We start from the raw sequence: 24,751 nt of genomic DNA, 5'->3' as shown, positions 1-24,751 counted from the left end.
TGGTTCTGCTACACTGAGCAGAATGAGTGTCCTTTTTAAACAGAAGAAGAAGACAGAAAAACAAGTTAACTGAGAGATCTGTGTAGTCTCCTGCCTGTCCTGCCATCCCCTCCAGGTGACCGATCCTTGCTCATTTGCTCTCACTTCAGCAGTCCTGGGAGGAGCAATCAGTTCCTGCAGTTTCTCCAAGCAGTTCACCTGACTTCTAGCGGGTTTCTGGGGAGGACCTGGATCCAGCCTACCTTGAATAAGAGCTGTGAGGGAGATGGCTATGACTTTTCTGGTTCCACCTATCGTGGGAATTCACCCTGGCTCCATGAATGTGTGACTAATTTCCTGGACAGGTGAGCTGACATAAGCCTCTGGTGTAGGTAAGGAAAACTAAATTGTTGCTGGTTATGCATTCCAGTGGACTTCAGATAATTTCAGCAGTATTTGATGGTACTTGGGATCTGGGTGCAAATCCGAGGTGTTGCTGCTTGGCTAGAACTTTGGAGGACTCCTGGACGTACACTTAAAGTGCCTCCATGAGGTTTCTGGGGTGGCAAAATCAGCAGAGCAACATTCCTGGAGCTGCTCAGTGATTAACAATGAGGGCTGTAATAACATGTTCACCATAAACGTTTCTGCTGTTTCCCCTCCCAGGCACGTATTGCAAAAGAGTCCATGGAGACCTTTGTGCCATCCCTACCCAGCAGAGCCTGCGGCCCCTCTGCCTGGCTGCCAAGGGAGCCGTGGGGATGTGGGGAGAGGCAGCTGGCTTGCCAGGGGAGCTGGCTCAGCCTTGAGAAAGCAAGTGGGCCCAGGGGATTGGGAGGGAATAAAGTGGAAAACGCTGTAGAAACAGCTTTTGGATTCAGATGAGAGAGTGGCTCTTTGTGGGCTTTAACTGTAAGGGTTTCCAGAGTGTCACGGTTTTATGATTTTTGGTTATCAGAGATATCCTTCTTGCTACCCAGAATGCTGCTAAGCAATTGCAACACGTTAGCTGCAATTTCAGACATTTATGCAATCAGCTGTTTCTGGGACACTGGTGATCAGAGCTGAAGGCTTCCACTCTGTGTCGTATTGTCAGCACTCTGTGCTTTATCCCAGGCCAGACAGTATTTCTGAAGTCTCAGTTAATGGATGTATACAGAACCTGATGTTCTGTCTCTAAATGTGGCACACCCTGGTGCACCAGAGAGAATGCAAAGAGAAAGCAAATTGGAAGAGAACACAAGTGGAGGATGGGGCGAGAGGGAGTGACCTCTGGGCACAGCTGGATGGCTTCCAGGATCTGGAGTAACATGGAGTGAAAAGCTCGAGACGATCTGGTTTAAGCAAGAGGCCAGCTACAAAAGCCATGCCTTCTCATTGCGCTTAGGCTAATTGCATGGACATTCATCTTCAGTCTTATTTTTGGCAGATATTATTGTTTCCACAGTCCGTCCTTCTCTCATCTCTGCTGCCTCTCCAAGAGAGAGAACAAGGTATGCATATGGGTTGATGTTTTGAGAGGGATGAGTACTGAGAACTCAGACCAACGAAAGCTAACCATAATCTCAAAGACCACAAACATTTAGTTTTAAACAGACTTAAGCACTTCAAAACCAAATGAGCATTCTGATTTTTTATGTAAAAACAGATGTTGATCTCTACACAGTAAGTTTTTCCCAGACTTCTGCTTCCAAAATAGAACTTTTCATTCACTTTGCCCTTCTTTGGATTTTTCACAGAATCGTAAGGACTGAAAGGGACCCCTGGAGATCATTGTGTCCAACCCCCTGCTAAAGCAGTTCCCTACGGCAGGCCACACGGGAAAGCATCCAGATGGGTCTCGAATGTCTCCAGAGAAGGAGAATCCACAGCCTCTCTGGGCAGCCTGTTCCAGTGCTCTGTCAGCCTCACAGTAATGAAATTCCTCTTTGTCTTGGTGTGGAACTTACTGTGTTCCAGTTTCTGCGCATTGCCCCTTGTTCTGTTGCTGTGCACCACCAAAAAGAGTCCAACTCCATGGACTCGATTCTCACACTTCAGTTATTTATAAACAGTGATGAGATCCCCTTTCAGTCTTCTCTTCTCCAGGCTGAACAGACCCAGGTCTCTCAGCTTTTCCTCGTAACGGAAATGCTCCAGGCCCTTTATCATCTTTGTTGCCTTCCACTGAATTCTTTTCCTGTTCTCTTCCTGCTTACATTGAAAGCAGGACAGCACCATGGGCCTGACCCTAGGGATACAATACTGATAAGAGCACAGGGCCATTCCTCAGATCTAAGTGACGCTGAGCAATTTCTCTGCTCCAGGTTTTCAGTGCAAAAATCCATGCTTACCAATGCAGCTCATTAATGCCTGAGAGCAACCTTCAAGTTACCTGTAATACTCTCTGAATCAGACATGCAATTTTAGCATCTGTTTTTATCTGGTAATGGTGAGTATCTATGGCCTGTTTTCAGAGGTGACTTATATGCCTAAATCCTAATGAGTTATTTTTAAGCTAGAATGTCCTAGTTTCAGCTTCAGGTTCACCTACTGGACCTTGTTATCAGTTCTGAGAGGAAAGACTGGTCATTTTTAATAACATGGAAAAAAAATAATAAAGGGCAAAAAGGACAATTAGAGCCCTTAATGTTTACCAAGGGCATGGAACCATTATAAGACTAAAGCAAGTGATCATTAGAGATAACCTTTCTTCTTCTGGGAGGTACTGCTGTTAGGTATACAATGAAATGGAACAGCACTCTGTCTTCGGGTCCATTGAAGAGCCTTTGCTTTGTTTAAATGACATGTTTTTTTACACAGGGCTTGGTGTGCTGCCATTAACATGGTTTCACGCCTCCTTTGTGCTTTCATTGCCCCAGGCCGAATGGTTTCGGCATTACATGCTTCCTCTGATATGGAATCTGACCATACTGCTCCAGGCTACCTGGCCAGGAGTGGAAGAGACTGCTGTGGTTCCTGCTAACCCAGCCCCTGGGTGCTTCATCTCCACCTGAGATCTTCTGTAAAAACAAATGCACAACGCTCCTGTGGGTGAACCAGTGATGAGCCTGATACCGTGGGCAGGGAAATGTTACTGATCTGTACTGTTAAATGCATAGCTCCAGTTCTTTGTTCTCTTCCTTGTTTGGACAAATTAACTTCCCCTGCAGCTTGCACTTTCCCCTGGCAGTTGTGCTAGCAGCCTTTCACTATGCTCACATCAACTTCATGGATGCTGGCATGCCCACTACCAAACTTGCACCTGGATTTGAGAACTTTGGAACAGAAGTCCAGGCAGAGCTGTGAGGGAATTACTGAAGAGTAAGAAAGGGTTCAGTGAAAAGGGGTCTGCAGAAACTAAGGGTAAAAGGATTAGAAATAGCTTACAGAAGCAAATACGCAGAGGCCACTAGAAGAATGGGATAATAACAAGATAGGTTTAGGACAATGCCGGGGTAGAAGAGATAAAGATGAGGGTGTGAAAACAGTTCAAAGACACCGGGCAAGGAGGTGATAAGATGTACCCAAAGTTAGAACTGGTTCGGGGGCTACCCCTCCCTCAGGGTCAGAAGTTTACAGTGAGGAAGACTACGAGCCTTCATCCAACCACCATCAGGAGACCCCCCCACTGCTCACGACGCATGCATGAGGGGGAGGGACCGTATGCTAAGGAATCTCGGAAATGTAATGAATATGTATACGAATTCTGGGAAAATCATCGATTATGTATTAGTTCTGCCTATATCTATACCAAGGTTTTGTCCTGATGGCATGCGAGTTAGGAGGAGCTATCCCCCCTGCATCTGGCTCTGTGCAGCGTTGATTAAAACATACCTGATTTATAACTACTTTGTGGCTATAGCATTTGATTCTGCAAGTCATTATTTCTCTGCTATAGAAGAGCTAGGACTGTAGAATATTGTTAGTGGCATGTATCTCAGAGGTAAGGATTTATTTCATAGTGTCATAGAATCATAGAATCGCTAAGGTTGGAAAAGACCCACAGGATCATCCGGTCCAACCATTCACCCATCACCAATGGTTCTCGCTAAACCATGAGATGCCATATTTGGTGGCACGGGACTCCTGAAGAGGATGAGTATCTGAACAGAAGTTAATTTGTTGTTGTGGCTGAATGGTGCGAAGAAACGTGGCCCCATGGGTGTACCAGAATTGATAACAAGCCAAAGAACAGCAACATCAGGAAAAGGTAACAGCCACGCACAGCTTGCTGTAAGAGTAGTGCCTACAAGAGGGGATACAAACAAGACAAGGTGCTCAACCTTGCACCAAGTCAGTGCCAGGTGAAGTGAGCTGTGTACAACTCCCCTGCGAAACAGCAGGAGAGCTGGAGGTCATGCTTACGCTGACCATCAAATAGCTGAGACTTGTTCTGGTTAAAATATTCCTATTTTTCCCCCCGTTTTGAGGACAAACACAGGTAGATGTGTGTGCACGTATGAAAGAGCTGAGGCAACAGTTCATAGCCTCTGTAGCTGAAGCTCTTTGCCTACAGACACGTCCTGATTTCAAGAATAAATAATTAAACTGGTAGGTGGAGAAATGCCATCAGGATTAACAGGTCTCAAGCCACGTGTTCAAGGAGACAGAGAGAAACAATGTTTTTAAATGTTTGGTTTGGTTTTTAAAACTTCATGTTTTAAAAAGGAATTATTTGAAATATGTTGAAGTTTGTAAAGGAGATTGGAATGGGAAAATACCTCAGATTCTGACACTTAAATGAGTGGTGATCTTTCCCTTTCAGGCTTACAGTGGCCATGCTTCAGAATTCATTCATCAGTTCAGAAAACCGAGCCGTTTGACTTCTACCAAAAATTAGAGGTTCACCCCTTTTCCTGTTCCATACGATGCCAAGGGAATTGATGATATGCCAGCCTTGTTTCTAGTGCTTGTTTTCACACCCGTGATGGCGAAAGCCCTCTATCACCTCCCCTTCTAGAAATGCTACTCTAGAAAATATTTATGTTACCTAAAGTAGGAAGTTATATAAAACTACTGCTTTTGTTTTACAGGAGCTATGGAAACAGTCTAGTCTCAACTTGTTTCTAGCACCATTAAAACTGTATTTGTTCTCCTTTTTACTTCTCTAGCAACTTCTGAAAAAAGGAACTTAGCTTTGTGAAGTAGAATTAATAGGAACTGTACTGGACACGTACACAGACCCTTTGTCTTCTTATTAAATATATATATGTGTGTGTGTGTGTGTGTGTATGTCAATTTAGCTATTCAGTCCACAAGTATATGGCAGCTGGTAGCGATCCCTGAGTGTACAAAAACAATACAGATCGCTAGAGGGAGCTCGGACACAGTTTCTGAGCCTAGCAAGGAGCTGCTCTAGGTCACTTCGTGTTTTGTAAACCTTTCGTGCTCGTCTAATTTCTGTGTGGGCAGCTGCAGGCTGTGTATGATGAAAAGCACACTGAGATTTCAATTGCAGATAATTTGTAAAAGACTGAACTGGAGCAGGGAGGTCTCAAATTTTAATTTGCTTGTGAGCCAGAATCGGTAGATATTACCATAATACGTTTTTTGCAAATCATAAAGATGGGTCCGAAGTGGTATGTTTCCATTCTTGCCTACCTCTCCTCTCTTAGTGTTTTCCTTCCCTTCATTAGATCCCCAGATGCATATATTTCTGCAGGTCCCACCCCCACAAAGTGGTGCACTACCCAGAGCTGTGTGACCTGATCTAGGTGTTCCTGCTCCAGCAGGGAGATTGGGCTGGATGATCTTTCGAGCTCCCTTCCAGTCCCTGACATGCTGTGTTTCTGTGACCTTCTACCTTCCTGTCCTTGTAACTTTCCTCACCAAGATCCCAATCTTTTGCCTCTGCCCATCTACTGCACGCCCTCAGCATAAGCCACTCACCTACCTAAAGTACACCAGATTTCACCAACACTTTGTGCTTAATTTTATCCTCTCCCCTTTTCTTTTTCTACCACGCTGAGCTGCAAGTGCAGGTTGCTGCACCGCCTGGCTTGCTGCCGCAGGCAGTTTGAGTGGTGCAGTTGAACGCACCAGGTGTAGCAGTGAGGTTCTGTTGACTGCCTGTAATTGCTGTTGTGAAAGCACTTACCTCATGCTCAGGAAGTTAGTAATGAGCAAAGACTTTTATAAACATGCTTCTCTGGTGGCCAGGTTATCAACCGCCAGGCAGTCCCTGTCCTCCCCTCATACACCAGATGCTGACATGGAAATATTTATTCCTCTTCAGATAAGAGCTGGCACAATGGAGACTTTGAATCTGCTACTGTAGATACATAAGATGTTTCTGTTTCTGTTTTTCCTTTATAAAAGTCTTGCTAAAATTGTGTGCCACATCTTGAAAGTCTCTTTGCTAGAGAACCATGAATTTAGAAAAGTCATCTAAAGCACCTAGGGCAGTTGTAGGCACTGTGCACTACAGGAGGAGGTGAAAGAATATCAGACTGGGGCCTCTGTCCTTTAACCATTCTGCATATGTTCAGCTGCACAGAGAAAACAGTATATTCAGCTCATTATTTTCCAAGAGTCAAGCAAGTTTTTACAAACAACAGGATATGATGGTGTTGCTGAAGTAAAGCCTTAAGTAACTGATTCTCAGCTCTCTCAGGACACATTGATGCCACCTCAGAAACGAGGAGTTGTCTCTGTAAGTGAGGCTCCACTGTGACATAAACCAATGCTGGGCTCTACGCAGGCTTTGCAAACAGTCACCTGGGGGTGCTGGAAGTAAGTCAAGAATGATGAAGTCTGCTTCACTGCAGGTATTTCCTGCACTGAAGGACCACTTGGTTCTTTAGGATTTCTCAAAGTTCATTTACTGGCCCTGCATGCTGCTGAGCTGTCCGGCTTGATAAAATGAGGAGAATTTGCTGGCTCTGCATTACACGCTGTGTTTTTGTTCTTTCCATCCTCACAGTAAATGCTACATGTGCCAGCTACTAAATTTAAACTCAGTCTGTGGCACGACAGTGGTCTGAGGGCTAACCTGCTTTCTACAGATTGAACAAAAGGAAATAGTTTATCATTCTTGTGGCAATTCTCAGAAAACCTCCTTGATAGGACATATTTCTGAGCTGCAGATTTTGGAAAATTGTGCCCAATTCTAAAATTACAGACACCAGAAATCCATTAGGATTTTTTTCCACAGGGAAGATGTCTTCCAGTGTGTGAAACTGGACAATCAGAGTCCCTCTCTGCACGAAAGCAGACTGTGTACAAAGTGAAAGAAGAAAAGTATTTGTGGGTACTCTGTGTGAACACTGACGCAGCATTCAAATGCACTGAACAGAGGCACGTGGGTGTGCAGCCAGGCCTGGCTGGCCACCAAGCATTTCTGTAGGCAACTGAAGCCAGTAAACCACAGCACATGATTGAGGAACTGTATGTTTGTGCCTGCAAGCAGACATAGCTAATTAGTGCAAACACGTATTTTTCCCTCTATAATGACATTGTTTAAGTAAGACACAAGAAACACTCAGTTTAAAGACTATTTAGAACCTGTTGTCGCACTCATGAGGTAGTTGAAGAAAGGTGGCTAGAGAATTTTACAGTTCACTCCACTGCTGCAGATTGCAGATGGTAAAGAGCAGGTGAGCTGTGCGGTCCACCTGCTCACTTTTGCAACAACGCATTGTATCCTCACAGTCAATGTCCTGGTGCTTTGCACTGCATACTTGCACATGGAGTCCTATCCGCTGGTGCTTGTCAAATCATCACCCTCATTCTCCCACCAAATCTTTTGCTGTGAGGACTGAGTGGTGCACAGTCCCTGGAAGTCACAACCTCAGACATTTGCAAAGCGTTTTCCTGCCTCTGTAGCTATTTTTAGCTTAATAATATAGATGGGATCTCTTTGATTTTTCCCAGTAGGAGTCTCCATCCTTTTGACTAATTCATTATTTTCTGGATTATTTTCTTGGAACAATCTGTAATTTATTAGTATATTCATTGTAGTGAAGCGGCTGAACCAGAACACAATGTTTTAAATTAGACTTTCAAACGTTGACAGCATTGTATTTCCTTCTCTGTGATCTCATGATTCTGCATAGCTAATATCTCCCACGCTTGCCATTCACCAGGCAAAGCTTTTATTCCTGTCTCTCTCAGCACCACTACCTTCCATGTTTTAACCTCCCACTGAATGTCTGAAACTCAGATTGCTTCTCCAGTACAGCCTGAATTTTCTTAATCTTCTCATTTTATAATTTCTCAGCTGCCTTTGAATTTGGAGTCCAACTCTGGGAGCTTCAGATGACCTTCAGAGGTCCCTTCCAACTCCAAAGATTCTATGATTCTGTGAATTATTTCTGTGCACCTACAGGAGGTATTGTAAGTGCTTACCTTATGGCCACTTTTCAAACATTAGACTGCTGTCACCAAAATGGCTGGTGAGATGTCAGGTAGGACAGAGCCCTGCAGAACCAACCAAGAGCACCGTCTTTTAGCTATTTATCTCTAGTATACGACGTGGCCACTTCCATTATAGGGTGTTCTGATGCAAGTTTGGTTGTTGTTCAGCGTTATCAGAAAAACGTGTTCTTTCCTTATGCTTTCCTGTTTGGTCTCTGTAAAAGAAAGCTGGGATATGACTGCACTACTGTGGGTTTATCAATCTTTCCATTCCTGCACACATTTCAGGTTCAGTCCCAGAAGTGACAAGTGCAGGATGTGTTGAATGACCTCTGCTCTACCTGTGTGGGTCAAGCTTGCATTTATTTACTCTTGTAAGAGATTGTTGAGAGTTGTGTATGACCGGGCAAGCATATAGACACAGCTTATAAACAAGAGGAATGGGTCTGCAGGTGTCAGAAACTCCCATCTGCTCTTTTGTCATCTCCAAATTTAGAAATCAGTAAAATAGGAAGAAATATCTTTGCTCAGTTACTATTACTTGGCTGAATACATTTATGTACATATACTACATATACACTAATTTTAAAAGGTGTGAAGCATTGCAGAATACTTGGCTTTCCCTCCCATCGCTGAATTTCAATATTTGCATCCATTCTACTTTGTGTTCTTCATTAATTTGTCTTTAATTCCATGGAATTGGCTTACCAGCAAATAAAACCTTACCAACTATGTGGAAAGCAACTCCCTGTCAAACTGAATTGAGGAAATGCAGTTCTTAATTTCAAGCTTTTCTTTTTTCCAGGAGTTGCACTCAGTGCTCCTTATGGGCCCTTTCCAACTCTGGATCTGGAATTGGATTGCTGTGGATCATCTGTTCTCCCACTCTAAATGGTTTGGTTTATTACAGATTCAAAAGCTCTGTATGGTGCAGCTTTTTGGAGCATATGATTATAAAGCTGTATTCTGCATACATTCAGGATAAGATACACTGCAGCACTGAGAGATGTGGGCTTTGTTCCAGGAGCGTTTGTTCTCACAGGCTTACAGTGCTGAGTAGCTGCAGCCGGTAGGCAGGTTCTCGCCTTTCCTTGTCATTCCACATAGACTCACCACAGCATTTTTCATACTCCACAACGAATTATCCATGCATTATTAGATAGCCTTATTTCCCAACACCTCTGCCTAATCCCATGCTGTACTTTTCTTGCGTCCTGCAGTAACTTTTGTAGTGATGCAACCCAGAGATCTGATTTTACTCTCTGGGGTATGATACAATTACAGAGGTGGGTTTTTAAAAGCACTGCCTTCATATAGCATTGTGCAATTGATAGCATATTGCATTCTTTCTGCTACCTTATTGTTGAAGTGATGGAACAGCATCTTCGTTTTCCACTCTAATAAGCAGAACATATCTTGAAGCTAGAACTGAGTAGAAGAAATTTAACCCTGGATTTGTGTCCGAGGAGTACATAAATACTGAAAGCAAGGATTTTCTCAGGACAACAACTGAAGAGATGAAGAGAAACACAAGTGCTGTTGTAAATGCCTGCAGACTCAAATCCTGCCAGAGGCTCCAGGTGCAACAGGAGAAGCCAGCAGAGGGAGGCACGCCCATTTTTACTGAAAGGATTGGAAAAGGTAAGAATTGTCTGGGAGCCCAAGTGCGCTTCTTGGTCCCAAAGAAATTGGCAGGGCCCTCTAGCGACCAAAGCTATTTTAGACCGAGGCAATCTGGTTTAAAGAGGCTTTAACTGAAGCGCTTTTAAATCTTTAAACATCCGTGTGCATACGAGTATTAAAAAAAATAAATAAATCAGTACCTTCAAATCGGAAAACATGAGATTTAAAAAGAAACAGCTCATTTTTATAAGCTTCTACAGCTGATTCAGGTGGGAACCTCCCTTGGGGAGCAGCAGCTGGCAACAGATCTGGCATTTCTTGTCTTTTTATTGGACACGGGGAAACCGTAAGCCATCCCACAGCTTTCCCACAGAATAATTTCTGCAATCCTGCGTTGGCGACACTAACTAGGGAGACAGGTTAACCTTTGCCTTTAGTCAAGACTGCTATAAGCCTTCCATGTAAAATCAGAGCCTTGACATTCCCTTGATGTTTGCTATTTTGAAACCTACCTGCCTACTTCTCAGTTCCAAGGTCACGATTGTAAACTGGCTTTTTTTTCTTCTCTTTATGCAGGGTACTGGAGTGAAACTGCAGTTGTCTACAAACAGAAGGATTCTTCCACTTGCCAGCCACACGTCTCTGTCAAGAAAAAAAGAAGTTGGAGCTGCCATTATGAAATTTTATTCAAACAAAGTAACAGTTTTGCCTTGTTTTGATGTCCCTCTCGTTGGTTTTCAGGTGCCTCTCTGCAGCTCTGCAAGTCTGATTTCTTGCTCGCATAAGCTGCAATCTATCTGTGAATTATTTTGTTCCAGTAGATGTGTTTTAAAGAAATATAGCTGATGCTGAAAAAGTAGAGGACATCTTAAGAGCTATGATTTGCTAAACAGGGTAACTCAACCTGATTTGGTGTAACATTTCAGCCTGAGGGGGTTCTCAGCTCTGCATACAAGCCTGCATTGCCAAGCCACTGCCCAACAATGCAATGCAGGCCTTATTAACTGCATATGGCCCAAAGAAGCTTGTGCAGCCCCGATTCTTCAGATTATCCCATCAAAATTGTAGCTTTACAAATTGCTTTGGGTTTTTTTGGGGTGGTGAGAGGGGATGAGATGTGAAAGAGCGATGATGGAAAGGAAGAAAGAGAGAAGGCAAGAGAGAAAGAGAGGCAAGTTTCTGGAGCAAAGGGCTAAAGAAAGCTCACTGAGGATCGTAGTCAGCCCTGCCAGCTGTGTCAGAGCCTCACACAACTTGCAGGCTCCTTACAATCTCCTGTTACTGAACCATTTTAAAAGTTGAACCAAAGTTTGGAGAAAAAATATTTTTTATTTACTTCAAGCTGGGGAAAGATCTCTCTCTCTTACTGTTGCAACTTCTTTTCACAGCTTTTGCAAAGGAGAAGAGTGGAAGACCAAAGACAGTGTCTTGAAAGAAAATAGTCTTTATTTCGAGGATTGGAAGAAGAGAAAAAGTTAAGGCTAAGAAGAGAGTTGCTCAGAGGAGTTTGGCCATATTAAGAGCAGAGCTGGAAGTTATCCCAATGTGTAGGAAGGACGAGATGACAGCGAGAAACCAGCTCACCCAATGAGATGTTCAGTGACCTCAAACAAGAAACTGGTTTTGCAGGGCTGCTCTGTAAATCAGATCAACAAAATGATCTGTATTAATAAAGAACACAAGACCTGTTTTTGTCCTCCCCCCCCCTTCTCCTTTGTTTTTTGTTAGACTGAGTTGTTTCATTGACACAGCTGATAGTGTAGGCCTATGAACTACAGCATCAGCACAACTCGAGGAGTGGAACCAGTGCTTGGAGTGAGGATCTCCCATGCCTCGGGAGACAGTGTTCACAATGTATTCAGGAAGGAGGTCAACCTTCACCACAAATCCAACATGGGAAAAGACAAAGATAAAGCAGAAAGAGCCTTGGAGGTAAAGCTGGCAATGAGCTGAATGTGCACCAGCAATGGGACACTCAATGAGAAAAGGCACATTTTTGGGTATGCAGAGAAGGGGATCAATTCTGGCACATCGCATCACCTTTGTAATCAATTTAGACCTGGGAAAGTTAACATGGGGCTTAGCAACAGACACCAGGTTTCAAGAAGAAGGTAAACCAGCTGCAGAGAGTTGGGAAAAGAATGAGAAAGGTAGATGTGTGAACTGAGCAGTGAGGAAAGATGAAAAGAATAAGTGCTTTTAACCTAGGGAAAGCTGAAGAGATGCATGAAAGTTGGCAGCTTAGCAGCATTTTTTTTTCCTATATACTCCTCAGGAATGAAGTCTTTTCTCAGTGTCTGTCCTCTAGGAAGAGGAATCGTAGGATATTCTGAGTTAGAAGGGACCCATAAGGATCATTGAGTCCAACTCCTGAATCCATGAAGAACCATCCAAAAATCAGAGCAGGGGCTGAACGTAGAGGATGTGGAATGTAGGTCTGTGTCCCCAGTGATAAGGACATCAGTGCTGGAGGAGATGGCCTGGGGAGTGGTGTGAGGCTTCTGTCACTGTGGGTCTCAGACTCACAGGCCTCTGTCAGGGCTGATTTAGGTACGGCAGGGAGGGGGCATCCACAGCCTCACCGGGCAACTACTTGCTGTAATGTGGGGGGAAACCGACTGCATTTTACCTGTAGGTAATTACGCTTTCCTTTCTGATTAACAGCAGTCCTTAGTTCATCGGCAGGACTGATCCGAAACGCACACATCTGCCATTCGCTGAGGCGCTGCGCTGCTCGGCAGAACGCCTGCTGTGAACACAACGCCTGCTGTGAGCACAGAAGGCCGACGGAACGGCGGGAGCGGCCGCCCACACAGCGGCAGCGCGAGCCGCCAACGGCCGCCCCTCGAGCTGGGCGTGGGGCGGGGCCGCGCGGTGCCGGCCGCTGCCAGGCGCTGAGCGGCAGTGCGGCGCTTCGTTGCGTCCCGTCCCGCGTCGTCTAGTCTCATCGCCTAGCCATGGCGGCTGGCAGCGGGGAGGCAGCCGAGCGGCCTTACGAGCTGGTGGTGTTCGGGGCCAGCGGTTTCACCGGGCAGTTCGTGGTGGAGGAGGTGGCGCGGACGGCGAGCGGCGGAGAGCTGCGAGGCCCCCTGCGCTGGGCCGTGGCCGGGCGCAGCCGTAACAAGCTGCAGGAGGTGCTGGAGCGGGCGGCCGAGCGCCTGGGTACGGACCGCGGCCGTGTGGCGCGGGGCGGCGGGGCGGGGGACGGCGGCTCGGCCCGCGGCCGGGGGATGTGACGGCGGTCTCCGTACGCAGGGAAAACGGCGCTGGGCCCGGAGGTGGGCGTGCTGCTGTGCGATGTGGGCGACCCGGCCTCGCTGGCCGCCATGGCGAAGCAGACCCGGGTAGTGCTCAACTGCGTGGGCCCGGTGAGTTGTGGGATGTGCGGCCCCGTGGTCCGCCGTGCCAGCGGCCTCGGCGCTAAACGAGCCTTAAACCAAATCTGCCGTGCAGGGCGACCCACCAACCTTTCGGGTGTTGTAATGCGCGGAAAGCTCTCACTGAAGAGTTGGGTGTTATTCTGTTCATCGTTCAGAGGCACCGTAAGAAATCAGCTGTAAGCCAGAGAGGTGTTCTGGTTTCTGCTAGGCATTCTAAGTGGTGTTCGGCTTGGAAGTAATGCTGAGGAATCATGAGTTCATAGGATGGCCTGGGTTGAAAAGGACCGCAGCGATCATGTAGTTTCAGCCCCCCTGCTATGTGCAGGGTCACCAACCACCAGACCAGGCTGCCCAGAGCCACATCCAGCCTGGCCTTGAAAAGGGAAGAAGCACGTGGAGTAGTGGTGTAAGTTCTTGGCTGCTTTAAACCTTGGAGTGATGGTGTCACCAGCTCAGCCTGAGCAGGTCAAAGTACGAAGCCTGGTGGCTGGGTAATGGCCAGCTCTGTGAAAGCTGTTAGCCACAGAGTATGCAGATAACAAGTGTAATATGGATGCAAAAAGCATAAACCAAGGTAGCATACATACAACTGGCTCTGGTGATCTTATCTTAACTCAGGAGAAATAACTGTTATCAGTGATGAAGTTTGTTCTGCTCTTCCCCCCCCCCTTCACCCCGAAGACAAGACTATTACATTTGCCCCACTAAGCAAAATCAATACCTGAGCTTACTTCTGTTGTAGGTATGCATTCTTTAGACAAAGCAAGCTGGGTGTGTTGTGTGGGCTTTATTTTGTTACGTGTGGTGTTTTTTTCCCTCTTTTAGTATAGATTTTTTGGAGAGCCTGTAGTGAAAGCTTGTGTGGAAAATGGTGCAAGCTGCATTGACATCAGTGGAGAGCCCCAGGTATGTGAGCTTGGAAAAATGCTACTCTGTGTTAGGGATCTAGTAAAGCATTTGTTTGTTGTGTTCCATGTTTCTGTGTTTGTGAACATGTGGGCAAATTCTGCCTCCCAGTGTACCGTTTTAAGGTGCATTTATTTTAGGATATGTTAATGTGTATTATCTGTTTAATCACTGTTAGACGAGAGCCTGTCAGGACCTTATTCTCAGTAATTCCAAAATGTTTGAATTCTGCTTTAAATCTTACTTATGATTCCCTGTATGAATTTTGGGTAGATCACATCCTTTTTGCACTGCTGCAACATTTCCATGCCATAAGACAGGAATAACATGCATCTGTTGTAAGGGTGCTTGTGAGTAGTGTGAAGTCTGTAGGGTGCTATGATATGAGAGTAAAGTGCTGGTGGTTAATACTGGGTATTGCCAAAGATGGGGTTCTCCTTTACGTATTCTGTTTGTGTTTTAGTTTCTGGAAGGAATGTACCTGAAATACAATGAAAAAGCTGCAGAGAAGAAAGTGTATGTCATTGGAAGCTGTGGCTTTGACTCCATACCAGCTGATATGGGAGTGCTGTACACCAGAGACAAGTTGAAAGGTGACTTATTTAACGTGACTAAAAAGACATGCAGATTATGGTTTTTAATTGTTTTTCTGAAACAGCAGTGCTTATGGGGAAAGTCTTTCAATCTGCCTTTTGCCTGCCTTTACCAGTTAACTGGTTTCAACCAAATCTGGTAGGTAGATAAAAAATAAAATGTAAACCGTATTCCCACTAGAATCAAGAAAATAGGTGATACGGTAGTGGAAGGATTCAAGGTCGTGTTGCTGACTGAGAACAAGAACCTCAGCTATCAGGAACGGGCTGCTCTGTGAGTGTGTGGGCATCCACCCGTAGGCGATCCTCGGCTCTGTGCCACCTGCGCAGTGAGAATGCTGTAAGGATGAGGCGGGAAGGCACAGTGCATGTGGGGAAGGGATTGCAAATCTGTGAGTAATCAGGTTTCCTAAGTTTTGTTTCCCTACTGCCAGCACTGAGTAGTTGTCGTATGGACCGAAGTGGATAGCACCGTTAGTATCTTTTTTGTCAAGAGCAGCTGGACAGTAACTCGGAGAGTAAATATGTTTGAGAAAAGGTGTGAGATGATTTGACTCTATGGAAAAGTACTGGATCCTAACCCCAAACGTGGATACTTTGTTCACTGGTTCGGACTTTCAGTTGGAAGGGCCAGTAAGAGCATCCAAATGTTCTACTTTCGTTACTATTAAAATTGCTATGACATGCTTTACATTGGAGTGTATCATCAACTTTCAGTTTAATAAAACTAAATCTGTCGAAAGACCTGATTAGAGAAAGAGAAGAAGAGGCGTGGAAATGAGTATCTGGAGTGCTCACAGTGTTACAGTTGGAGGCTTGAATAAATTTGATGCATTTTGAATAAAGATGTCTTTTAGCTCATCCTGTTTTGACTTCCTGGTTTTAGCACCTGTCTATCCAGTTGCTTGTTATATTGAAATTCTCTCTCTTAATCTCAGAAGGAGGTGAGCAAAGTAGAACTAAACAAAATGTGGAGTTGTTGTATTGCTGTTCATCACAACTTTTGATGAAGAAGGTTAAGAAACCTTTGGTTCAGGATATGGTGTGTGATTTTTCCCTTTTTTAATTTATTTTCTTTGTTTGTTTCTTTGTTTGTAGTAACATTTACCACACTCCAGTAGTTCCTGTAGGTCTTCACAGCCTACGTCATCCTTTATCTCAACACTTGGAGGAAAACTAATTCTGCCTTTAAATTTTCTTTTGCTTTTTTCATTTATTATTTACACGATCTTATTAACTAGATAAAGCAATTAGCATTTAATGACCAATGACAATATTGGTTGTTTGAAGTGAAGTGACTGAAATACTTTATGTATGAAATCTTATGTTTGCTAACTAAAATAGCTTTGAATCCTAATCTTAGTTTATTTTACTTCGAGATAACAGTGTTACTCTGTCTGTGCAACCAGTGATGTTGCTGGTCTGCCATTTAAGGCTACCAGAGTGTACTGTAGGTGTGTGAACAAATCTGACTGTATGTCCCAAGTAATTGCCTTTTACGTTTTCTCCTCTCTTACAGGTACCTTAACTGCTGTTGAAAGTTTCCTGACAGTGAAAACTGGACCTGAGGTTAGTTGGTTTATACCCCTGTGGAGACTCAGGGGTATTTGGGGCAACATTGATGTTGCCAATATGAATAGCTGTTGTTGCATTAGTGCACATCAAGGAACGAGCTGTGGCAGTTCTCTGATGACAAGTCTAAGAACTCTATTGTTTAGAAGCTGATAAAAGTATCCCAAGGAAACACCCTTTTGTAACATCCATTTCCATGGGCTGTCTACATAAAAGCAGTTTCAAGAAATAATACGTAGTCTTTGTCGTTGATTTATTTGCACAGAGACTTGGGAAGGATTCATATGCAAATAAGCTGTAATGGATGTATGTGTGTTGCCAGAAAATGGCAGTGTTTGGCTGTTTTTTTGTGTTTGGGTATTTGTTTTGATAGCGCATGTAATCATAATGCATACACGTGATAATTTTCCAATACTACGTAATGATTCCAAGGTCATTATTAAAATAATATCTGAAACCTTTCCTGAACTAATTACTGTTCCTTCGCCTTTATCAGGGCTCTTGCATACATGATGGGACCTGGAAGTCAGCTGTTTACGGCCTTGCAGATCAAGACAACCTGAAGGCACTTCGAAAGAAGATCGGATATTCCCCTGTTCCAGTAGTTGGTGCGAAACTTAAAAGAAGGTATAAGAAGCTTACGATGTGAAACAGGTTGTTTTCTAACAGCTCCAGTATTTAACATATAGAATATTAACATATTATTAAATATTAAAAAGATACATTTAGGACTTTTTAAAGATCTGCACATATACACATTTGCCTGGTAGAAGTGAAGGTACTGAATTCATATTTTATTGTAAAAGAACGTTAGCATTTTCTGGGTCTCCAAGTTAGCTTATTCTGGAAGACTTGTAGAGACGTGGCAACCTTCTTACTTTCATTTCAGCAGCGATCAGCAGAACAGGAAAAATAAATGTGAGAATCTTATTTATTTTGATTATCAAATCCATCCCGGCTGTAGTTCATGGAATTACGAGTTGAGCCAGGGATAAATCTGAACCATTGATTTGATTTGCTTTCAGTGAAGAGATCATGTTGTAAAAATGCTTGAGGGAAAGCCAGCAATGGTAGCACTGTTACGGTTTATTTCTTTCTGTTTGGTGAAGACTTGAACACTTTGTGAATGTTTTTTCCGTTTGCAGAGGCCTTGTGTTTTACAGTCAGGAGTTCAAACAGTACTCAATTCCATTCATGGGATCTGATGTTTCCGTTGTGAAACGCTCGCAGCGCTATTTGCATTCACAGTTGCAGGAAACGCCAGTAAGTGACTGTTATTACTGCAGTGTGTATACGTTATCATTTTCAGCTAATCCTCCCTCTACGTAATAACAGTTCTTTATGGAGATCTGTATAGCAGAGTTTCTGTAGCTAGATAAAATAATAATGAAGTTTTCCTTCTGTAAAGGAGGCTTGTTCTGTTGATGACCTCTTGGTGAAATTGCTTGACCTGATGTAGTGTAGGTTCTTCTGGATGCCCTTTTTCATACCATGCAATATCCTGCTGGATGAGCCTGCTTTTGCTGTTAGTAAAATAGTTCATAGAATCGTAGAATGGTTTGAGTTGCAAGGCACCTTTAAGGTCATTTAGTCCCAACCCCCCTGCTATAGGCAGGGACACCTCCCTCTAGACCAGGTTGCTCAGAGCCCCATCCAGCCTGGCCTTAAACACCTTCTGGATGAGGCATCCACAGTCTCTCTGGGCAACCTGTTCCAGTGTCTCACCACTCTCACAGGAAAGAATTTCTTCCTAATGTCTAGTCTAAATCTACCTTCTTCCAGTTTAAAGCCATGTGCCCTTGTCCTGTCACCACATGCCCTTATAAAAAGTCCCTCCCCAGCTTTCCTGGAGGCCCCTTTCAGGTACTGGAAGGCTGCTATAAAGTCTCCTCGGAGCCCTCTCTTCTCCAGGTTGAAAAGCCCCAGCTCTCTGAGCCTGTCCTTGTAGGGCAGGTGCTTCAGCCCCTCTGACCATCTTCATGGCCCTCCTTTGAGCCTGCCCCGACAGCTTCATGACCTTGTGTTGTAAGATTCTCTTGTAAAGTTCCTGTGCTGTCTGATTTCTGGGTGTGTATTTGTAGGGAAGGGAAGCTTTGGGTCACAAAAATATTTAAAAGGTAGGTTTCTTATTTTAGGAAGGGATAAAGGCTTGATTCTGTAACTGCAGAGTCTTTTTTGTTGTATCCGTGGAGATTTTAAAAGCATCATAACTGCTGTCAGGTTGGTATAACATAGTAAATATTGTCATAAAGAAGTTATATTCTTCTTATTTGTACCTGGAGGCTTCTTTGATACTTGGGTTTCTGGTGTGCAGGATGTTTAGTTCTTGTTTTCCATGGTTCCTTGAGAGGAAACCAGCACCGACACTATATAACAGCTGTGCAGAATCATTGGCATCACTTAGGGATGGAAGTGACACTGTGCTCTAAAAATAGGCTTGTAACTATTAATGAAAATGTTTTATTGTTACTACTCCAGAATTACAATACAAGGCCTTGTGTTCTCTTAGACGAAAACATAGTGGGATTGAAAGGAAGATCTTGGGAAAGCCTGAAAGGAGTTTTACCATAGCCTTTCCAGCACCAATCTGTAGTTACGTTGTCTTCTCATAATGAATTCTAAAATGAAGCATTATTTAGAATTATTTAGAACTAAGATAACCGTTTCAGATTGTTTTCAAACAGATAGGTGTTGTATAAAAAAAGTTGCATCCTGCATCTTTAAAAAGGAATTCATGCAAAAATGTTGATACAGATTCTATCACTGATGGTATATTTCTGTTGTAGGTACAGTACGGTGCTTACGTGACTGTAGGTGGCCTTGGCTCTGTTATGAAGCTGATGTTTGCTGGCATTTTATTTCTTCTTCTTGTGAAATTTAGCTTTGGAAGAAAACTCCTGACAAAAGTAAGCATTCAAAGTGCAAAAGAATGAAAGAATCAAGTGGTGGGAGTCTTTTTTTGTTCCCTCTAATTTATTGGGTTTTTTAAATTGTTTTTCTTTTCCTTCTCATTATGCAGTACCCAGAATTTTTCTCTGCTGGACGTTTCACAAAGAAAGGACCAACCCAGAAACAGGTAACTGGCTGCTTTCCATCCCACCTAATAAGAAACTTGTGGTAATGGTACAGTTGTAAACTGGCATCCACCACTTAGTCTCAAAGAAATAAATCATTTCTAAATACACACTGTGTATACCCGTTCACATAGCTTTGGCTATTCAAAAAGTCATGTTGTCTGTCAGTAGGACATCAAAATAGGTGGTGGAGCTCAGATAAGAAAAAGTGGATCATATTGTTGGCTCTGATGTACTAACGTGAATAGTTCACAGTATACAGACTGCAGCAAAATCAAGCCTGAAAGCAATGAGAGAATTAATGGACTTTAGGGCAATAACTGTTCCAATAAAGTGGAAGTGCTTAGAATATCCAAATTATGTAAATGCAATTGTACCTTTTAAGCAATAACTGAAAATAACTGCTCTCATGTTTGGATGGATTATAGTGCTTTACTACTTCTGTTTGCTTGATAGAAGTGCCTTACTGTTTTGGTGACCTGCCACTTGTCTTACTACAGATGGATGGAACCTCCTTCACTATGACATTTTTTGGTGAGGGTTACAGTGAGGGGCAAGATCCGCAGAGTGGCAAACCAAATGTAAAGATCTGCACGCAAGTGAAGGGACCAGGTATGTATATTAGCAGCTAACTGCTTTTGCCTCACATTTCTTCTTGTGGTAAAGGTTTCTGGTTTCGCTACCACTCCTTTTGCCCTTGTAAAGCGCTTGCAACATGCACTAAGTCAACAGTCTTTACAGAATGTTATCTTGGATACCAGCATTCATTTTAACCTGCTTTTTGAAAAAGCTGACTAATTATGTTTTGTGCTTGTCATTCTCTTTTCTTTTGCCTGTCATCATGCTAATTCTGATTTTTCCCAGAGTAGAATAGTAAAGGGAGAGTGGTTCAAGGGTGGTTTGTACAACCTGGGCTTACTACACACTTATTACCAGTCCCCTGTGAGTGAACCTAAAACCCATATGTTATATGGTGGTGTTTCTAGCTATAGCGTACTAGTGTTCAGGCCATTCCTGAAATGAAGTTTTGGAGACAGCAACTATGTACATTTAGAAGGGAGTTAGTGAACCACTGCTACTTTAAACAACAAAATAGGTAGCTGACTGCAAAGTGTTACACCAGAAGGTCTGAAGTTAAGCACAGAATGGGCAGGGCTCTTGCTGAAATGAAGAGCCCTCTGGCACTGTGAGGTGATACTCAAGGTTCTTGTGTGGTCACAGGCCTGTAGTTGAAGCTGGTACTTGTCTGCATTAGTTCTTACAGGACTCTCAAAGCTACTTGGAATGATTACCAGGTAACAGACCTGTTCTTAAGTGGAGATATCAGTTCAGATTGGCAAAGAGATTATCTTTTGCATTCCATATACAAGAGTGAGATTAGGAATGTGAATGAATGTTTGAACACAGTGTGGTTTTTGGTTTTCATTAGAGCCTGGCTATGTTGCTACACCGATTGCAATGGTTCAAGCAGCTGTAGCTCTTCTGGAAGATTCAGCTCATCTGCCTAAAGAGTGAGTACTTTCCTTTGCAGAACAGCTTGATTTCCCTTATACCTACTCTCTTAGATAAAACAGGTTCTCTTTGACTCTGTGGATTGCTTTGTTACCTCACCCAAAGGGCAGTGCTATTAAACATGATCCTTGCTAGGCAATGGAGATAGTTCTTCATTTGCATTTCAATTTGAAAGGAGGCAGTTGCAGTTTTAGTAACATTTTTGCCACAACCCCTGAACCAGAGTCCATATTTTCTGTCAAGGAATAAGATCTATTGAGTTTGCTGGATGTGTAAACGAACCTTTAAATGTAACAAGCTTGCCCAATTCCTCCTGTACTCCCTCTGGGACAAAATGGCTTTTCCTTTCCTAGACAGGGAAGCACACTTCAACTACCGGTGTCACTGAGCCACTGTACCACTAATGGTTTTTCTCTTTTGATTGATTGTTGTTAACAGAGGTGGTGTGTATTCTCCAGGAGCCGCCTTCTCTAAAACGAAACTGATTGATCGCCTCAGCAAACGTGGTGTTGAGTTCTCTGTTATTAGCCAGCCCGAAGTCTGACATCAAAACAGCCACACGAACTAACATCTTACCTGCGCCTCATTCCAATAAAGCTCATTGGGCTGTAAAATAGTTGCATTATGCTGTTGTTTACAGCAGAAACAGGTGAAAAATTAAGTTGAAAAATGTGGTATTTTCTATTGTGAGAAAACCCATAAAGGATACTGACTTAATTCATGAATATATGAAATCAGTGATTTATTGGGTACTAGAACTTTGTTTAATGTCTTTCACCTTAAGTTGCAGAACAGCAGCCTCAGTTACTGCTTAATTCATTCTGCTTCACAATTAACCACAGCCTTCTTGCCCCAACTATTTAAAACAGGCCAGCCCTGGATACCAAGTGCCTTAGCAGAGGAAACTGCTAGTTACTCCTCATGTCTGTTTGGGATAGGCACTATTAGTTTGTGGCATTACTACTTTTAAAGCCTTACTACCCATAGTCAAATACAAGTAGTTGTTTTTCTCTTAAGGTTTGAGGAATAGAATTGTCTTTTTGCTCTATTATTCTAAAGATCTGTACTGGTGTCTTAAGGTTTGTTGACTTTTCAGCCTTACTAGCTTGCCATACTGAAAAACAGACAGCACAAAGAGTAGGGTTTGTCAGTAGAGTTAGCTGAAGACCAATTGTAATTTCAACTGACAAGTCATTCTAGAAGAACGTGTGCAGTATGCATAACAGTATCAAGAAAGATGTATTTACAGTATGACTATTTCAAGTAGTGGCCTTGTCAGTATAGTAACTGAGAAGTTAAATTACTCACTTAAATTACTTAAACTGCTGGAACAACTTCCACGTTTGTTTGTAAATATTAAATTACCCTTCATGAGTCTATATCTGATTCTTTGTGGTTGAATGATAATACATCTAGCAAAATATTTTTTTCTGGTATATGTACATTTAATATATAACAGCTTTTTTTCCCCCAGTCTTACAGCTTGCTGAGATCAGAGCACTGTTAGATGAAGTATTTCAGAAATCGTAGAAGTTTTAGTCTTAGCCTGAAGCAGATTTGTAATGAGTGACATCATAAGCAAACAAGCTGCCTTGACTATGCTGTACATAGAATGCTCAACACAGAACTTTAACATAAAGACAAACTGAAAACTCACGTGCACTTCGACGTATTCCTAGAAAGGGATCCTCAAGGTTTGCTGTACGCTATATATTCTCGCTTCTTCTTAACTATAAGAGCAACATCGCTTTTCAGCTTATCAACTGTAGACTCAAGTTGTCGGCCAAAATCACTTATCATTTGTGACTGTCTCTCTGTAAAAAGACGTAGTACCTGCAAATTATCTTCCTGCTAAAACATAATAAAAGAAATTAGTTGGCTCAACAGTCATGTCATTGTTTTACTTATATACCAAAGGCTACCTAAAGGTCTCAGGGGTTAACTTAGGTGGTAACTGAGTAAAAGGGAGACAAGTGGTGGGACAAACTACAGGTTCAAAAACTAAAATTAGGATCGTAATTACATTATTATTTTGCCAAGAATAGCATGTACCACAGCTGAAAGGATGTGCTTGGGAGTATAGCTTTGCTCTTTTTCCAGGCCAGATGAATTACACCTCTCACTCTCTTGGCAGCAGCATCTAAAGGAGTAATGTTGAACACCAGCCATTTAAGGCTTAAGGGCTATGTATTAGCTTCATAGCTAACTTTAACCTAGTGGCTATATATTTTTAATGTAGGTACAGAAGAGCTCCTGTGACTTTGACAACATGTATTGTCCTTGAAATAACCACCAAGCATTCTTGCTACCAGATAACCCAAAATTGAGCAGTGGGTTTCAGAAATGATTAGCCTGTAAGCATCTAATATCTTTGTTGATACACAGTTGTGTTTGTTCTGTTGCAGAAAAAAAAATATACCAAGATCTGAAGAAAGCTACGAATTAGGCCAGAGTAAGAGGCAATAACGATCAGCTACTAACAAAAGAAACATGTTATGTGGTTCTTTAATATAGTCAGGTCTAAAGTATTTGTTGGATTAAAATTCAGATCACGCCACTCCTAACTCAGATGCCAGAACTACTGCACTTACAATATTAAATTGAGGAAGGTAGTAGATTTTGGTTTTGTGTGTGTGTTTTATTTCTTTCCCTTCCCCCGTACAATCACATGAAGAACAGCCTTTTCCTCAGGTTAGGTTCTAAGTCACTGATGCTTTCTGCCCTGGGTGATAGCAGTTCAGGACAGTCTGAAGGCCTAAAAAGTTGTTACAAAGGTTTCCTAAAGAAATGTCCTAGCCTGCATTTATGTATGTAGATTTACAGTACTCAATACAAGCTCGCTCAAATGACTGCTGGAAGTTGGGATGGCTCTCCAACTCTGAGCTGTTTTAGGCTAAGTACTTAAGGAGCCAAAGCAAACTCATTCTTAGGTGTTTCTAAATTGTTCTGTGCAGAAAAACCTTACGCAGTGAAAACTGTGTAACGTGATTCACCAGTTAAGAAGATTTTCTTACACTGCATAACTGAAGGTTACATAGAGAGGGAAAAATCAGAACAATACAGTGTTACTGGCAAGAAATGAGGCTGTTGAGCTGTACAGGAAGTTAGAACCCTTGTGAAAAGGTCATACTGAGAAAGCCAGGATACACCATAAAGTTCCCTTGCCAGCTTGAGTAAATAATAGCTTTGTTGTCCAAGCAATCTGGAAGACTTGCTGAATAGTGAGCCAACCACAGTCTAAAAGCCAGTTTGCATCATTCTGAAGCAACTTTATGAACTAGGTGATGACAACATAACTGCCCTAAAGCACTAAGTAGATATACAACAGACTCGGTTACAGCATAGCTTCCCTGGTAGGCAAACACTTTTGTAGCAACATGCCTGTTTGAGTCTGTTCAGCACTCTCAGTTTTAACCTGCAAGTCAGACTTTACAGAGCTACCTACAGTAGCACAACCTCAATGACCTTGTGATTCTGTGATACCTTCATTTTCGAATTCCTAAAGACAAAATTCCTTAGAATTGGAAAACAGCCTCGGATGCTTAAACTGTTGCAAAAAAACAGACTTACTGGTGGCCTGGAATGCTTTAACTGAAGGAATTGCTCTCTGACTACACTCATGTTTTGATAGAAGGTCTTAAGGGCCTTGGCAAGTTCTGCATCACAGCTGGTCCGATGGCTGCACATCTCTTCAGCGTCTCTTGATGATGCAGACTGCTTCATCATCTGAACCGCCTTGGTAGGTGACTCAGATTTCTTCTCTAAAATAGAAGAG

The 24,751-nt window shown here is 42.9% G+C and overlaps 2 protein-coding genes and 1 long non-coding RNA gene across 3 annotated transcripts in view; 2 read left to right on the top strand and 1 right to left on the bottom strand.

Moving 5' to 3' along the window:
• Window positions 1-200: 200 nt before the first annotated feature.
• LOC124418344 lies at window positions 201-11,628 on the top strand. Its single transcript, XR_006938721.1, has 4 exons — window positions 201-344; window positions 9,818-9,957; window positions 10,516-10,635; window positions 11,328-11,628. It is a non-coding gene; the product is annotated as an uncharacterized LOC124418344 (long non-coding RNA).
• A 1,187-nt stretch (window positions 11,629-12,815) lies between these two features.
• SCCPDH (saccharopine dehydrogenase (putative)) lies at window positions 12,816-22,862 on the top strand. The gene is made up of 12 exons (NM_001012875.2): window positions 12,816-13,101; window positions 13,195-13,307; window positions 14,145-14,225; window positions 14,689-14,818; window positions 16,338-16,387; window positions 16,887-17,017; window positions 17,536-17,653; window positions 19,177-19,296; window positions 19,410-19,466; window positions 19,965-20,076; window positions 20,894-20,975; window positions 21,415-22,862. The coding sequence occupies exons 1-12, from the start codon at window positions 12,897-12,899 to the stop codon at window positions 21,518-21,520; spliced, it is 1,305 nt and encodes a 434-aa protein (NP_001012893.1). The 5' UTR covers window positions 12,816-12,896; the 3' UTR covers window positions 21,521-22,862.
• The window catches only part of KIF28P, a 22,674-nt gene continuing 20,367 nt past the window's right edge, over window positions 22,445-24,751 (bottom strand). Inside the window, exon 22 of the mRNA XM_040698118.1 lies at window positions 22,445-24,737. Coding sequence (XP_040554052.1) covers window positions 24,418-24,737 — 320 coding nt within the window. The 3' untranslated portion in view covers window positions 22,445-24,417. The remainder of the gene's footprint in view (window positions 24,738-24,751) is intronic.

This window comes from Gallus gallus, chromosome 3 (assembly GCF_016699485.2).
Source record: "Gallus gallus isolate bGalGal1 chromosome 3, bGalGal1.mat.broiler.GRCg7b, whole genome shotgun sequence".
In the NCBI taxonomy this organism is placed as follows: Eukaryota; Metazoa; Chordata; class Aves; order Galliformes; family Phasianidae; genus Gallus; species Gallus gallus.
Note: the sequence above shows the minus strand (reverse complement) of the source record. Positions and strands in the feature narration are given on the sequence as shown.